Source organism: Solenopsis invicta, chromosome 4 (assembly GCF_016802725.1).
Source record: "Solenopsis invicta isolate M01_SB chromosome 4, UNIL_Sinv_3.0, whole genome shotgun sequence".
In the NCBI taxonomy this organism is placed as follows: Eukaryota; Metazoa; Arthropoda; class Insecta; order Hymenoptera; family Formicidae; genus Solenopsis; species Solenopsis invicta.
The window spans coordinates 21,948,238-21,966,273 of NC_052667.1; the positions used below are offsets into that span (position 1 = coordinate 21,948,238).

Below are 18,036 nucleotides of genomic sequence, written 5' to 3' on the forward strand. Positions count from 1 at the left end.
CACCGGCTGCGCCCTAGCTGCTTCCTGGCGGGAGAACGGACGCGCGCGCGACATAATGCGCCTGGTATACACACGTACCGCGCCCCACGGCAGCGATGACCAGCGTGCCGTGAAGAGGGCATCGTCCGCGATGATTTTTTAATCGCGCGGCGCACGCTGGTGCGCCCACCCCACGAAAAGCGTACACAGCGACTCTCAACAGCGTTTTTATTGCGCCGCTCGACCATGTTTTTCACCCTTGATTTCACTCAATCTTCACACGTTACGTAGGGTGCACCGTGAACCCCGTTATAGCTCATAATGTCGTTTATTAAAGCGCACAACCGGAAAGATCATGTTATCTGCGTGTTTCCTCGGTGAGTGATTGATTTCACTGTTTCAATGTTGGAAAAAAAAAACAAACTCTCTCTCACACGTAATACAAACAAATAGAAAAATATTTGTCTACTTTCATATCTGGATGCACTGCCGCAATTTCCATTGCACAAACGCGATGCAATTCCGATCTCCGTTGTGTAATCTGGCGCGGGCTTTAGAAACCGAGAGTCAGAGAAGAGAGAGCAAAAAAAAAAAAAAAAAAAAAAAATATGAGAGTGGCAAGAAGCAGAAGAGATAAGAAAGCAGAAGCCAAGAGCAGGGAAGTAAGAGATGGGAATTAATGGGAGAGGGCCGAGGAATTCCATGTTCGCTGGCTGTTTCCTGTCGAGGAGTCGTGTACGAGACGTTTCGGAAATCCAGAGATTAGTGCGGCGAGCGGTAAGAGGATGACTCCGCTCGAGCAATTTGTCCGTACTTAAGACTGTTGGTCCGGTCCGCGAGATAAAAGAAGCATGCTGAAGGCATTAAATGTATGTAAGCAAGTGCGGCTGCGGGCGGCGACGACGCGGCACGAGGGAAATATATATCGACATCGGGTGGAATGTCCTTTATCCGCGGAACGATGGCACCGATCGCGCCGATGTCTGGGAAAATGAGAGACGAGCACGTCGCGGAGGCCACGGACGGTCCCCCGAGTGAATTCGGGACGGAGACGACGGCGATAGGAGATTGGAATGCGGCGCGTGCAGTGCGTCGAAACGTGCCGCAGCGTTTTCTTTCGGGCGCGATGCTTTCTCTCCGCCTCGATGAGACTCGCGTTATGGTCGTAAAGGACGTCCCTTCTGACAAAGACTTATCTCGACGGCTGCATGTCAATTAGCAGGATTAATTGTATACATTAAGAAATCTTCCTTAAAACAGTACCTCCACTATGTTCAATGCACACTGAAGAAAAATTTTTCATGTTCAAGTAAATGTATTTATATTTATTTTAACATTACTTCCTTGATTAAAAAAAAATATATAGGTATATATAAATCTGCTGTTAACATCGAAGTACAATTTCTGAGATATTCCGTCATCCTCATAAGAAATAAAATTAAAATATCCTACAGATGAGGCAGTATTGAGAATATATAAGTTTTACACACGCTTATAATAAATAATGACAAATATAAAGATAAGAACAGATCCACATGCAAAATTAAAAAATTGGATTAAGGCAATTGCCAGAAGAGAAACAAGTAAGAATAATGGCCTGAGCAGAAAGATAGTCGTAATAGAGTCGCAGTCGTAAATCTAACGCATAAACAAGTGACGTTAATCGTCAATCATATGGCATCGATTGACGATTAATATCAATTGTTTGTGTGTTGGATTTATGACTGCGACTATGACTTTATTATGGTCTCTCTACTCGGGCCTTAAAGTCCACAGAAATTGTACAGGAATCATTACGGAAAAGCAGAACGTTATTCACGTGTAATATAATCAATTTTGTATGTAATATTGCATGTAATTCATTAAAATTTATGTAAATGTGCGAATTTGTAATTTTCAAATTATTAACGAAATGACACTAAACATAATCCGATATAAAGGTTGAAATATTTGTTTATAAAGGTTAAAAGTATAAATAAATAATAGTTAGCATTAATATCTAACTCGATCTTGACGCTCTCATTTAATTAATTTTATTTTTAAATTTTGTAAGCCGTAGATAGTGAATGTTAAAAAAAATTTCCTAAGTTTAAAAATAAATTATTTTATTAAGATTTTAACTATGATCGCCTCAATAAGAATATTTCACGTCTATGTTACTACACACTCATATTTGAAAGCCTCAATAGGCGGCCATAGTTAAAATCGTAATAAGAGCTAATATTTATTTAAATTAAGAAAATTATAATAAAATAAATACATTTACTTAAACATGAAAACTTTCTTGTCAGTGCATACAGCTGATATTTTTATCAAAATTCGATCGATTAATAAGTTGCGAGTTTCGCTTTCTCGTTTGCACAGTGAAATCTCTTCGAGACGTAATAACTTTTCCAAACAGTGCGCGGTATCAGTATCTTAATTTCTCTTATTATTTCTCCTTCACGTTCTTTATTATATTATCTTTTAAAATTCCAACTAAGAAATGTGTCACAAGATCTCTTTATCATTACACAAGACCTCTTTATTTCTCCAACATTTTAGCGCAATTTTCGTACCGGAATGTATTTAATTTACTTTAATCAGTTTTATCTACGTGATTTAGGCTCGCGCGTATTTAATTAATAAGCGGAAGCGGATGATCGCGCTCTCCACATCTAAGTGGCGAGCACTCGTCGACGCGACGTTGACTGACGCCCATCGATAATGATTACCGCAGGTATTCGTACAAATAGCGGAATCTCCCGCTCATACCGTATCGTCCCGTATCGATTCGCCTCTCGCGACGATTTCCTCGCACACGCCGGCCGTCCCGGCCGGCATTCGATTCGATTTAGCAAGCGTGCACGGGGCGAGCGCTCCAGGATGTAGTCTATAATCACTTCCTCTGCCTAGCCAGCCGATTGGGTGGTAGTGGCCGAGGGGTCGTTCTCGTTGCACGTATCCGCCTCGCGTGTATGTACACAACGGCGGGGATACGATCGATTCCGCCGATCAATGTTCCCTAATACAGGGTGTCTGGTAATTGCTGCCAACAGTAGTAGTGGCGGTGCAACCTCAGACGGCACCAAATGGCCGATAGGTAATCTTGGATAGCTGCCCGGATTTCGAGATACTTAATACTCGCCGTTTACCGGGTTACCCGTAGGTACGAGGAGACACGCTCGGATTGAAACTAAACAAAACTAGGTACGGAGTCGTCGTGCATAGAGAAACAACCGCGTTAACTAATTATGAAACGGGACAAAGTAGAACGGGCTAACGTCCCACATTACGCCGGGACGAATAAAAAGTTACGTACAAGTGTAAAAGTGTACGTCTAGGTCTAGAGAATAAAGTATTTTATGCTTGTGTCAAGGACTTTGCGTGTGTAAGGCACTCTCGTGTAACGCTCGCCTGAATAACAGCTTCGTTACACCGCCGATTTATACGCTTGAATTAAACGATCGCCCGAGGTCTCGGGAAGATGCTGCGAGGACCCACAGTGCGAAATACCCTCGCATTCGAATTAAACGAATTAAGCTTCTGCATGTGCGAGGCACTCACAAGGGCGACGGACCCGAACGCGCGGAGCGACGTGGACGGGAATTCACATGGTCTTAGCCCGAGGCATCGCGCTACCTTCCGTACCATCTCTAATTAATAGTTACTAAGAGACTAAGTGCCGGGAGAATATTATCTTGTCGCAAGATACGGCGTACCAATTGTCGGGCAGCGATAGACGCGTCGCGTCGCAAACCAAATTGGAAAAAAAAAAAATGTACCGTGAAGTAAAAACGGGAGAATTTTTTTTTACCCGCATCTTCTTCCCGTTTCGAAAAATATTCTGCTCTTGGATTTACGAGGAGCAAGAAGCTTGTAACGCTCAATATTTCAAAGCTTTACGGAGTTTATTTCCACGATCTCTCTGATAATGCGATCGAACAAATCGTCAATTCCGCAACGAGACGGAAAATGTAGGAAGGATGTCGGATAGTGTCGAAAGAGCGTCAGCTGTGTGTTCTAGCGTTGAAAGAGTTGGGGATATTACAATAATATGAAACCGAACTCGCGCACAGATGGACCGTCCACGGCTGCGGACATTCGTTCGCGACCCTCCAGCACTCGAGGACTGTCAAAACAAATATCGCTTTCGAGATGATGTTACCCTCGTGCGATGGAATGTGAGTTTAATATTATTCTTCGGTAGATAACGCCTCCAAATGAAGTGTAAACGTAGCGAAACCATGCAGATACCGTACGAAACATTTATCGTTCACAATGAATATATCGGAAAGTACGTGGCAGAGAAATGTAACGATATAAAATTTCAATCAAAATTTTGTAAAGTTATAGAGAGTAGAAAATTTCTTTGTGAAAGACCGTTGTCACAGAGGCAATTCCGTCGCTGGCAAATTAAATGAATGCATGAAGCACTCTTTTCTCGTTGCATTGGCTAGTTTGTCTTTCCTTTCAGAGGATCCCGCATAAGAAGGTAAATGCTGTGATTCGATAAAACTCACGGGGTAGACAGTCGTTCGAGACTCTGTTCCTTATTTAGAATTTGTGCGATCGAAGTCGAAACTGTACAAAGACTATAAGCGGTTGCATACATTTTTAATCCATCACACCGTTCCATTCAAGACACGGAGGAGAGTAAATTGACAATAATTCTGTTCTATTAAATCTAAGAGATGCGATTTAAAAGCTGATTCTGTATTTTACACTTAAAACGCGAGGAAAAGATTTTAATTTGCTGACTTTTTTATTTAATAACTGCTCCAAATGTCGAAACAGCTGATTTTATAATAATACGTCAGTGTTCTCGCTAATCCATAAACTAGACGTGTTAGTTACGTTTCAGAATTTCTCGATAGCTTTGCTAATAAATTTGTAAAAAATTTCAACGCGCTGAAATATTGCTCAAAAAACTTGTTACATTAAGACATTTTTAATCTAGAAAAGTACGTTTACAGGAATACACGGTATTTCTAATTAATTTTATTAACAAACAGTAAGAAGTAAAACTTCTTATAAACACTAATGTTTTATCTTTCGTTTTGAAACTTTTTTCCCCAAGATAACATTAAATGTTCGTTAAAATATAAATGATAATAATTTTAATAAAGAATATTATTAAAAATATTAAAGATTGTAAAACGATCTCTTTCTTTTTTTCTGAAAGAAGTAACCTTAAATGTATATCTAAAAACTCGAGCATTTATCTACGTTTTTTCATAATAACGGTTCAATTATTTCAGAAAAAATATACATTTTAAAAGAGGAAACCTTTCAGGAGAAAGAATAAGTTTTTCGTTATCATCCATTATTGATCGCTGTTTTTAAAAAAATACGACATTATGAACCTTGATATAATTTTTAGAAAAGATAATTTAAGATAACGCAAGAAGATATTTTAATAATATTAGTATAAAAAATTATTTTAATAATAATCAAAATTATATATAGAAAGAATTCGTAATATATTGTTAAAGAATCCTTGTTATAACATATAATAACATATTAATTTACACAGGGTGAATCAAAAGCATGGGTCATACGTTTGATGGAAGAATAAAAAAACAAGACATTGGAATTATTTATATATATATATATATATATATATATATATATATATATATATATATATCTTTTATATAATATGATTCCTTTATTTTGCATATTAAGCATAAGAGTTATCAGAAAATTAAGTTCAAAAGATATTTTATATACTTCATACCAAAATATGCAAAAATAAAGTACAGAAAACATCTTGTAAACATCTCTATTAACTTTTAATGGTTTTGTCTTTGTAATTTTATATACAGAATAATTAAAAGAATTGTATTATGTAAAAGAATAATGTAATTTAATTTTAAAAAGTGGCGATGATCGTTGTATGCTCTTGAAAAATTAATTATTTCCAACAATTAATTTTACTATTATTACTCTCGCTCCCCCTCCACAACTTTAGTATGAAACATTTTTTTCGCAATTGTCTTGTTTTCGAGAGATATTTTATATAAACAATTACAATCATTTTATATATATTTTATATCGAAATAAATAAGAATAAAGTATATAAAATATTATGTAAATTATTAATTTTTTCACGACTCTCAGTAATTTTATATGCAGAATAATTAGAGAAATTAAAATTATGTGAAAAATCATGTAATTTGATTTTAAAAGTTGCGATGATCGTTATCCCCCCTCCTCCTCCCCCCCTCCGCTCCACCATAACCTCTGTATGAAATATTTTTTCTCAACCATTTTGTTTCTGAGATATTTGATCAGTCCGATGCTTTTCGCCTCGTATAATATATAATATATAAGAGAGCAAAAATCTACGAAGGGACATAAACGTCACGAACGTTAAATATGCGAACATGTAAAAAAAAACATAGGTACCTGAGAGTCAACAATGAAGATAGGTGAATGCATTACATTCGTGGAACCGTCTGGCAGCGACGGGACAAAAAACAATCTCTCGATGTTAAAGCCGTTTACGTGCGTACGAAAGCGGAATCCTCCGGTGTGTAATCCGAGTGGATAATGGACATGAACGGAGATAAAGGTGGGACGAGAAACTGAAAGAGGCGCGCATTTCATGTCGATTTCCCTCGCTCTTGCTCACTCTATCTCTCTCTCTCTCTCTTTGTCCGTCTTCGTTCACTCCATGTCCGTTGGCCGCGTTGTTGTGCCGAATCGCTCGCTTAGGACCGGCGAACGGCGGTGGCGAGTGCGGCTTCGTGCCGCGGAATGAAACGTGGCTGAAGGGTGCGAATCGGTGCGAATCGGTGCGAATGTAGAATGGGAAGAAGCGGTGGTTGTTTCGTAAGGTCGCCGTCGCTCGCTGCGTATGTTTACGTGCGTGCACGTTCGACGGGCCGTTGGAACGAAGTGGTTGCGCGACGGCGGCGCGTCGACGAGGCGGCCGCCGAGGACGGCCGAGCGCGGCCGAGCGCGGCCGAAGCGACGAACCCTCTGTCCTCGCGGCGCAGTGTCGCCCCACCACATCCAGTCGTACCGCGAATGTTACAGTGTGCGCTTCGTGTGCGCGCTTCCCCGTACTTTTCTCCCTCGTAACGGCGACGTGGTGCTGCGCGAGGTCCGACAAAACGCGAAAAGCGAGCGTTTCGTTTCGTCACGCGGCGCTCGCCCGCCGGCGCCTCGTTCTTCTCTCACGCTCTCTCCTTTCTTCCTCCGTCTTTTTGTCACCGCCGAAATTCTCAATCTTTCTTCGAGCAATCGTGAAGTTTGCCGCCGTCGGCCGTCGGTGGACGGCGCACATTCTCGTCCCGTTCGCGTCGACGAAGGAAAGAAGAAGGCAAGACAGCAAAGTCGCAAGGGAAGAGGGAGGAAACGCAGGAGGAACAACGGCAAGAGGTGACGATCGTCGTCCCCACTCCCCCTCCGCCCTCCGTTGTCATCGTTCGATGTGTGAAAAGTGCGCGAGCCCGCGAGATCGTAACGGTAGCGTAACGTGCTGAACGTCGCCGCGGAAGAAGGCGCGCGGCACTCGCGGCAGTTTCACGCGGAACGGTAGCGCGCGCGGTCGCGCGTGTCGCCCGATTGTCCTCGTCGCTGTTGTTTGTATCGCGCGTATACGATTGAAATCGGAGTAACCGTGGACGCGGAGTGGTAAGTCGAGATCCGCCGAGATCAACGTCATTGCGATAGGTTTACGTTAAGCGAGATCGCGATAACGAGGAGGCGAGCGGGCGAGCGGTCGAGCGGCGAAGATGCATTCCAGATGGACGATGACGCCGCGACCTCTGTAACGGTCGTCGTCGGGTAAGAGCGTCGTCCCTACCGTATTTACTATTTATTGTTTTCCTTCACGCGAAAGTCCGCCGCCGCGGTCACGCGCGACGGTGTATCGACGTGTATCGCGCGGGTTATGACGCGACGCGCCGCTTAGGGACGCTCGTCAAGCGCCGCTCGTCAACCGGAGCTACCCGGGGTAGCAGCCGCGAGTGCGTGCGTGCGTGCCTGTCGTGCGTGCGTGCGTGCGTGCGTGCTCGACGACAGCAACAGCGATGAAGAACAACCCGGCGGCCGAGTCCTGGCCGCCGTCGGACCCGGGGACGGGTAAGGGATCGTCGTCGCCGTCCTGCCTGGAGGCGTCGATGCCGCGGAAGTTTCGCGATGGGGCCCTTCGCGCGGCGGGGACCACCGTCGCCGGCCTCAATTGGGCGATGTGCGCCCTCTGCCTGGCCAGCTTCGCCGTGTCCGGCGTGCTCTTCTACCGCGAGCTCGGCCTCGAGTCCAGGATCGCGAGTTTGGAGGCGCGCTGCCTGCGCGTCCAGGAGCCGGAGTATCATCTGCCGATGGACGCTCTGGTGCAGAGGGTCAAGGCGGATATACTGGAGCAGATGCGGCAGCAGCAGCCGCAACGGATTGAGCCCGGCGCGGTCTTCAGGCACAAACGCGACATCTCCGAGTGCAATTGTCCTCCAGGTAAGTCCACCTCGTCGCACCGTGAAAATCCTCCCCACCCTCGTCCGTCGTCCACGCTGGCATTTTACTGACAGCGTGGCAGCGTTCGACGTTTCCACCGCAACGTACCCGGCTCGCGAAATGTTGATTAATTTTTGACGTGAATAATTAGTGCAATTACGGAATTTCAATATGGTGAACTGTTGCACGCAGTACTGCCGTAAATGTAGTACAAAAATCTTTTGCAATTACGCCGAAAGTTTAATACACGAGGTGGATGATTTTAACGTTCCAAACTCTTCTGTAGATTATTTCTTAAAAAAAAAAAAAAAATATTTTTGGTACTGTGAGTTACATGCTATGAATTTACAATTTTTAAATGGTTATTCAGTTGTAATGAAATAAATATACGACTTTAAAATTAAATAATCATTTTCTAATGCAAATAATTAAAACAGATAATGGTGTCTAGAATTTCACGCGTCATTTATCTGAAAATAATTGGAACGCATGCGAATGAAATGATTTTAACCCTTTGGGCCCTAAAATATACATTTATTATACATGTCTCATCAAGTATCAAGAATATGCTATACAATTCCCGTTTTACGTCAATAAGTAAAAATTGTCTAAAATAATTATCAAAGGACAAAGGAAAAAAAAATTGAGTCCCAAAGGGTCAACATGCGCACTTGCAAAGAAATGTGAAATTTTTAAATCAGCAGTTATTTCTTTCCGAAAACAAATTATTCGACGTAATGTCGAAATTTGAAACAGTACTGTGAATTATCGCAAATTCTTCATTTAATTACGCCGTCGGTTTGTTTAGTCGGGTAAACGTGTGAGAACGCTTAATGATGGCATTACGCCGAATTGACGTGTCAGTAAAGGGTTAATCGAAGGACCGCGTCGCTAGGTAATTTACGGCGACTCCTAATTGCGGAAGCAATCCAGGAAACACAAAGTCCGCGTGTTCGCTCCCGGCAAATCCAATATATTACATCGGAAGGCATTCTTGTTTCCAACCGTATTGTAGGTCTTGGAAATCTCTTCTCTCGCGCAAGGAGAGCAGAGCGAGGAATTTTTGCGGTCGTCGTAAATCGGGTTTCTCGCAAACGCCTCCTAAAAGGGTGTCGTCGCCCGTAAGCCCTCGGTTCATCGAAGAGAGCGAGGGTGGGGAGCGAGCGTAGACTCGGTAAACTCGTAAACGTTACGCTGTTTTTTCAGTCTCGAGAGCGATAGTACTATGCAATCTTCTTTATTATACAAACAAAAATGCAACCGCACTTTTTCACGGTTAACGAATTGAGATTTGCGAGACCGCGAATACGCCAGCGTCGCTACTTATCTCCCTCTCTCTGACTACGACGAGGAGGAGTGGAGAGGGGAGGGCGGGATTTAAAGAGTCGGAGGGAAATTACATATTGCGTATTCTGAATCAAGTTACAGCACGGAAAGGTACTTTGTTATCAAATTGCCCTGCGAACGTTGAAATTAGCCGACTGTAAAAAAATACTCCGACCACTTGATATCGTATATCGTGCATTTACATTTTTATTACCACGGTGGACTCGTAATTCCATTTTGCCCACTCGACGTCGTGTCTGATATCGTTTTGCGCAAAAGCGGCGCATTGCGCTGCTTTTCCCGTTGCGTCTTCTGTTTGAAACTCTATTCTAACCAAGCGATTCTCTCCGCAAACTCCCGCTTTACGCTCCGCGGCTTACCTCTGCCGCGGCTTCCCTCTTGGACTCTTATTCATGACAGAACAAAGTAGTAAAAGGGCAAAACGCAAAAGCCGCAACACCAGAAGAAGCCGCGAACAGAGTCACCTCGCGAACGTGATAAAAATGAGAAAGAAAATTTGCCATGAAAAGAGTAGGAGAAAGATCACGGTGGTTTCTCATTTCGTATGTTGATTTTGAATTAATCCTTTCGTGTCTGATTTTTTATCTAGAAATAATTAACATCTATCTCACGTCTTACTGGAAATTCTTATGGTCACTGAAAACCAGAACAATTAAATTTTTACAGTACCTTCTTTTAATTAAATTCAAATCAAACAAATAATTTATTTTATTTACTTCTGAAAAAGTTAGTAATGTCATTTCTTGAAATCAAAAAAATTTTTATTTTCCGCAAAAGTATTTTAACTTTAACTTAAAAAAAATCAATTAAAGAAACAAGTTAAAGAAATAATTTCATCAATCTAAATGTAATTTTTCTCTCCATGTATGGTAAACATTTTCAAATTCAAGAATTTAGATATAATTGTCAAATAGTAAATAAAAAAAAGTTGAAACTGATTTTAAATTAGCATTCCAAATCTTTAGAATATGAGTTTTATTCAAATTCAGGAAAATTTTATATTTCATTCCGCCGTATTGCATTTTAAAATTTCGATTACAGATTCATAATCAGTGACTCCAAAAACTCTTAAAGTATGAGTTTCATTCAAATCCAAGACAATTATACATTTTGGTCCGTGTCGAGTCCGCTATTTTGAAATTAAATAGCGATTTTTTAAAATAAATAGTCCTTACGTTGACTTTCAAGATAAATCCAGAAAGAACTCGCTATCTTAATTTTAATGGTGGAAGATACATACATCTTTCACTTTTACAAGTTTTTGACAAGGTATGCGGATTAATGGGGGAAATTTTCAAAGGTACGGAGCTTTTTTGTAAAAAGTCGTATTTTTTATCTTTAAGATGAGTCCTGGAAGAAGATGCTATTTTTATTTTTATGGAAGATATGAATTTTTGAAGGTTGGCACGTATATGTGCCACGAGGCACGAGAGGGTTAAGCACTCGCGTCATTCCGATCAAATGCTGAGAGCAAATGTCATCGTGCACTTTGAACGACGACGACGAGACGAAGTTGACGACAACGCTTCTTCCTGCATTCTTATCTCGCTCGCCGACATTCCATCCGCGCGAGCCAAAGATCGCGACACGTGATCGTCGTTGATCGTCGTCAATCGGCTAATGAATACAATTGGGATAAAGGGAAAAGGAAAGGCCGTCTGCGTGTTGACTCGGTGAAATCGAGGCTTCGTGCGCGGGACTTCTTCCTGTCATTAAGACAGATGCGCGATTGCTTCATTGCAGCTTTCATCAAGTCGCACTCTCCGACGCTCAATATAGCTGTTATGATAATCGTGCTGTGTACCCGCGTGTCATGACAACTCCACATATGCATCATCGGACGTGAGGAACCGTTGGCGAGGGCGATGTAAAAAGTACTGCAAATATGATACCTATGTATTTATTTTACTTCGTGTGTACTCTCTGATCGTTTATTTCATTATAAATACCTGCGTTTTGGGGCAATCTACGTGTTTACACGATTTTACGAATATTTGATGGTAGCAAATTAATGCACAGGTAAATGTTGATATAAAAATATTTCGCATATTTTTATAATAACGAAAACAGAGCACGTTTTTTTTGGCCAATAATATATTGCGTATTTTTTTTTTTTTTACTCGCGAGAGAAAATAACATTTAGCTGCTGCCGTAACATTTTAACGCGGTACCGAAATTTTACACGGGAGAAGACCACCCCTGCCGCCGCCCTCGTTCGAGCGGTCGCTTTACAATGAGAAAGCGGGAAACAAGGAAAATCCCAGTGTTTTAGAACCCGAAACTTGCGCAACCAGCGCGAAACCATCGAACTCTCGCGGGTGGGCGAAATTTACGACCAATAAATGCAACTCCGGCCCTTCGTGGCTTGCGGCAAGTCTATATGGAGCAAATGACGTAGTCGCGAGCATCATTAAGAGAGTCATTTTACGATAGCGGTGCTATTCACTCCTCTCCGCGAAATTCGCGATTTTCAAAGCGCGCGAACCGCGCGAGTATCGACCACCTTTTCTCCCCTGGTCCTTTCGCACAGTCGTGTACGAAAAAGCATCTCTCTCTCCCCTTCCCCTTTGTCTCTCTTTCTCCCTCTCCGCGGAGTAGGTAGCTCGCTAATTGCAATAATTACTCCATTGTCGGATGCCGCTCTCAGAGTCCGAGGTAGGAACTATTTTCCGGCGAAGTACGGCCGGGACGGAAACGGAAGCGCGTATACGGCGGCGAAGAGGAGGAGGAGGAAGAGGGGAACTGCCGACCGGATTAATTCCGCGCTTCGTTCCTACTCGCAGTCCGCCCGCCGCTATCTCGTCTGACTCTTCTCTTCTTTATTTTCTTTCCTTTTTTTTCTCCCATCCCCGTTCTGTCGGTAGCCGTACCTTTCCCTTATCGCGCGTCCACGGCACGACGAGCAACAAAGGGAGGGAAAGAGATAGAGAGAGCTACCGAACTCGGTTCCCGTTGACTCTCGGCGACGGCGTCCCGAAATTGAGACGTGCGAGCTGACGCACCGGCATCATAAATCTTTGCCTTCTCCCTCGTAGCCAGCCAACGGAGGGCGTCCGTATCTATCGTATCCCTCGCCCGCGCGCATCATTCCTCCCTCTCGGTCCTGCTCGACTCTGTCTACGCGTAGAACTGGAGCCGCCTCCCGCTATCGCGAATTCTGATGCGCGAAACGCTCGGAATCGCCGAACTTCGACGCCGGGAACGTAAAATTTCCTCGAGAAACGAAGATCTATTTATATTTTATTCGTGCGAGATGCGCGAGGAAACGTCGATGCGCCATCGACTCCCGTCGAGAGCCACCTCGAGAGAGAAGCGCGATATTTTTTGCCTTTGGGAATCTTCGCGCGCGTGTAAGATGCAATTTGGGTCGCGTAAAATATCGTCATGAGTGAAGTATTCCCTACAAATTTTATGCTATGGAAATTTTATCGTGTTCCAGGACGTCGCATGATACTATCGGAATAACGTGATCGGAAAGTTACGAAATGCGGCCGACAAGTGTCGTTAACTGTCCCAAACGAGCTTCGATTTTATGTAACGGAAGTAATCGCCGGGTAAAGCACGGGCTTTCGCGCTCGACCTTTTTCCCGGAGCGCACTTATCGCCGATTCGCCACTCGCAGTCGTTGTTGCCCGCTTACGTGCTGTGCCGTGGCCGTGCTCGCGTCGCGGCGGCGGGGTCGAACGCGGTAATGCGATTGACCGTGTGACAAATGATGCGTGGTCGGACCATCGCGATCGAATCGCGTCAGGACGAATAGGAGGAGGCAGGGAGGAGGAGAAGAGGGAGGACGGATCCTCCGCCCTGTGAAAAGGGCATGTCGGTAAGAAACGACGTGGTTCCGAACGCGACGCCGCATACTTCTCGTTATATCCGGGCGTTTTTCCACGCCTCGGGGAAATCGATGGGCGTCCGAGGACTTCTCATCTCGCATCTCTTCCTCTCACTCTCTCTCTCTCTCTCCCTCCCTCCCCCGCGAACGACAGTACGCGTAGTCGGGGGATCTGCCGTTAATTCGCTCCATTTGAAATCGAATCGAAAGCTATTCCACAGATAGATTACCTTCGTATGCAGCCCGTACGCTCGAAAGAATGTTGAATAGAGGGGAATAGAATCGTTAGAGCGAACACGCCGCGCTTTGTCCCGCTCGACGCAGGAATGAAGCGATCATGTTGCATCCCGGGAATTTTGGTTTCTGTACTTCGTTAGAGAAGAGATGCGGCATTGAGATCGCCAAGTCTTTTTTTTTTTGTCTTCCATTGAGAATCAGTACGGCCCATTAAAAGGCACAATCGTTCGACAAGCGGAAGTGAAAGGCAAAAGTGTGGATACAATAATCTTTCTGCGGGAAAGCGAGACGTTTCGTCCTATATAAAATCGGAGAATAATGCATCGGCAATTGGCGAAATTGGACACCAATCTCTTTTTCATAACTTTTTAATTTCTGACGTCGGACATCTCGGTAACCCGTAGTTGCATGTTAAACTCCGCAGACACAAAATAATTTATGAGAAATTAATCGGTGGAAAGGAGAGAAAGAGATTCTGCGAACGATCACGTCAAAATCGTTGAAACTTTAATCACTTATAATGGAAAAGTTGTCAATATCTACGTATAATTATTAATGCACACGGCCTCTCCGTCCTCCCTAATCAGCCTTCGCTTAATACCTTGAAATAACTGCAGTCGAGATGCTCGGTTCACCAGAATGCGGTAAATGTATTCGCAAGTACGCGCAAGAGTCGATATACATGTACGTCTCGAACATCGGAATTTCCTTTAAACGTATATACGTTACATAATCGATGCGCGATGTTGTACGTCGCTCGAACGTGTCACGGACGAAGTGGAGCGAAGAGATCTACGGGAATGCACGTGGAAAGATCAAGGTCGATTAGCCGATCGCTCGTTCTCGGATGTCCTGAGAAATTGATGGTCGCTCGCAAACTACGTCGATGAAACGCCTACTCCGGTTCGTGCCGCGTTCGGTCCATGCATGCGCTTTCAGTCACCCTCCTTCTCTTCCTCTTTCTCTCCCTCTCTCTCCACTTTCAGCCAAATTGCCATCTATCTCGGTAGATGCACGGGAAGGAGGAGAATGATGCATTGTCTCGGCGGTGTACAGGTAGCATGCACCAGCCAGCCACCAGGAATATGGACGTCTTCCTGTAGCTTACCCTAATAGAAATTAAACTTGCAGCATCTCGCTGACCGGAGATGTTCGGACCGTTTATCATAGAAAATACGACGTGGAATTATGTTTCCTTCAGGAAGGACGGGGGCGAGGCGCGGAGTTAACTCCTCCATTGTATCTTACCCGGCAGTATAAGGCAACGCGAAGTCGTACATTCGTTTGGTAAATAAAGCAAATATCCGGCATATAATTACGTAAAAAGGGTGTGGTATTACAATGACAAACGATGGGATTCGCGCCAACTTCCGCCGGTCCGGTATAAATTATTATCCTTCGATGAAGTTGAAGTCGATTTTTCCCCGACGAGAATACCGAGACAATTTATAGTTGTTCGAGTTAAAGACGATCGGCGATTTAAACTTCTTTCGGTGAAAGAAGAATAGACAGCGTAAACTCGTTCTTCGGTTACATTAAAGCCGAACTTTACTTCGGCGGAATCTTAATTTGCGGCTTAATTAGAGAGACTTCTAACGTTGTAAACTTGTTAAATCAAATTTCCGTTAGGAAAATTCCATTCTAAATTGTTCCGTAGATTCTGCAGAGCGGAGAGAAATCGTCGCGCGGCATCTGGTATTTTATATGCGAGTAAATATGAAGCGCACGGCGGACGAATCTTTTTGTCGGGCTTAGATATCACTTCGTGTATCGCGGGAAATAGACGCGCGCGAGTGTACCGGATACGTGCGTACGTATAGCTATCGCGAAAGCGAAATAAAGAAGTGAAAGAGATCGAAATCGAGAGGCGAAGGTTGTCCGGGAATTGACTTTCGAAAAAACTCGACGAGCCCCCTCCGCCGACTCTCGTCGGTGAAGACGACGTTTCCTTCCGTCTGGATGTGCCTGGATAAGCGACTCGCTCGTGTGTGCCCGTTTGGAGCCAAATTACCAACTACTACACTCCGGAAGTACACTTTGCGTCGCGAGAAGGATGGGGGCGACTTTACTACGTAGGTAACGTGTACCTATAGAGGAGGAATATAGGGGTAGAGTTACGTAATGCGTCTTTGCCGGCAAACTTTTAACATGCTGTGCCCCGACATAAAATCTATCCACGCCGAAATGCACGCCAAAGTATTTTGCTCTCCCGCTTGTTTATTGAAAATTAGTTTAATAAAGAAATTCTAACTACGGCTTGAATATACGTTTGACACGAAATTTTTCGAATTTTGTACGGCGACGCAACTCCGCGGAATAATTTAATACTGCAGGAATAAAAGCCGCGTAATAATTGTACCCGATTAGGGAATGTTGCTGAATGCTTACCCTTTCATTCGTTATTTATTATAATTAATAGCGACCAAATATTTAATAATTTAAATATTTCATCGCTTTTTCGATAAATTATTAATAAAATAAACATTAATCAATAATTTCTTACATTTTTAATTACTCTAATCCGTAAATTCGATATTTTCGAGGATGATACGATTTAAGAGACCACAGATACGCTTTAGGCGATCAGTTTTGTAAATCACACCTTTTGTAGCATGTCACGGAAAAGATGATAACAAATTAATTTGTTATTACTGAAAAATTTAACATATAATAATAGATGACTGAAATATCAAGTCATAATATCGATCTTTGTTCCAAAACAGCACGCAAATGCGAAATATATTTAAAAAATAGCTTAAATGGTAACGCATGGGCAACTCTCCCCTATATATTATAAGGACTCGATTACGTAATTTTAAAATTCATCCCTTAAATAAAGTGCATTTTTTTTGTCGATTTCTTTGTCGGTTCTTTATGACCTTGCTACAGGAGGAGAAGGGATTATAGGAAGAAATGGTTGTATCGCATTAGCTTTTTCTCAACCAGATTGCGAAGTAGCTTATAACCGAGTCCTCAGAGTCCGGAGTCCTCTGCTGAGTTTAATGGTTCCTTGATATCCTTTCTTATTTCTCTACACGTACTTCTTGTGCCATCCTCTCTCACTCTCTTTCATCGCGCCGATAAAGAAATCATTTATTCATTAATTCCTTTTTCATTTGAGCAAAATATTGCTTGGAAAGTCCAAGGGTATAAACGTGCTTACAATTTATGCATGGCTCGATACTTGAACGAACTTTGCACAAATTGTGGACTCGTTTGCCGGTCCCGTGAAACCTCCCGTACGTAGCGACGGAATTACCGTCACCTTTAATCCGCAATGAGTTCGCACGAGACGTCGCTAGGCGAGGTGACACGTCGCGGCGAGAGAGAAGCCTTCCTTCCTTCCTTCCTCCTCCTCCTCCCTATCGGGCGAAACTGCAACAAATTGAATTCCGTGTTCGGTAACGCGAGAGAGTGGTATGTACGTCGGCCCCGCGAAAGTTGGCGCGGCGGCAAGCGGGTTGGCGCGATTTACGATTGGCGCACGTGTGTCAGAGACGGGGACCGTGGAAGTTTATGCCGGCGAACCGCTCGCGCCATCCGACAAAACTTATTACCGCGCCCGGATCGCGCGCGCCACGAGAGCAGGGAGGCTGCCCTTGTTTCGCGAGAGTTCTGGCGTATGTCACATTTACCGTTTCCGCGTCTCCTTCTTTTTTTCCTCCTTGTTTCCTCCGAAAACGTGCCCGGCGGAAGCGCGCGTTCGCGTTCGAAGGTCGCGATCGATTCGCGAAACGGGGCGTGTCTCTCTCTCTCCGGTGAGCTTTCGCACCTCGATAGATTCGAGTGAGTCTTCCGTTAAATATTTGGACAATGAGAGAGGAAGAGCTTTCTTTGAAGGTCCTGGCGAGAGGAGGCTCGCGACCTCGAAACGAGAACGAGAACGTGCGAAATATCGAAATTAAAGATTTCTATTGCGATGGTAGGAACGTGATGGTATAGTGATTCAATCAATTGTTCGAGTTCTTGGAAGATAGTGATTGCTGGTAAATAAAGAAAGGAAGAAAGAAAGAAGGAAGGAACTGCACACATTTATCGTTTCAATTTTTAAGAAACTTTGGATAATAAGATTTTTGCTCTCTCCATTTACTTCCAAATGCACTTTTTTTTTCATTAACAGGCTAGTGTAGCTTAAGTCTCTCTCGCTGAGCTATCTAGTATTGGGGATTTAAAAGTTGCGCCCGACAAAATGAACATTA

At 43.5% G+C, this 18,036-nt stretch overlaps 2 protein-coding genes across 16 annotated transcripts in view; one reads left to right on the top strand and one right to left on the bottom strand.

The window, feature by feature from the left end:
- Positions 1-6,814, bottom strand: part of LOC105201443 (DNA replication licensing factor Mcm6) — a 45,317-nt gene extending 38,503 nt beyond the window's left edge. The window contains exon 1 of the mRNA XM_011169450.3: positions 6,370-6,814. The gene's annotated coding sequence lies outside the window, so the exon portion shown is untranslated. The remainder of the gene's footprint in view (positions 1-6,369) is intronic.
- A 155-nt stretch (positions 6,815-6,969) lies between these two features.
- LOC105201442 (collagen alpha chain CG42342) overlaps positions 6,970-18,036 on the top strand; it is a 158,064-nt gene continuing 146,997 nt past the window's right edge. For all 15 annotated transcript variants that reach the window (XM_039448401.1, XM_039448402.1, XM_039448407.1 and 12 more), the window contains exon 1: positions 6,970-8,421. In XM_039448401.1, coding sequence (XP_039304335.1) covers positions 8,001-8,421 — 421 coding nt within the window. In that variant the 5' untranslated portion in view covers positions 6,970-8,000. The remainder of the gene's footprint in view (positions 8,422-18,036) is intronic.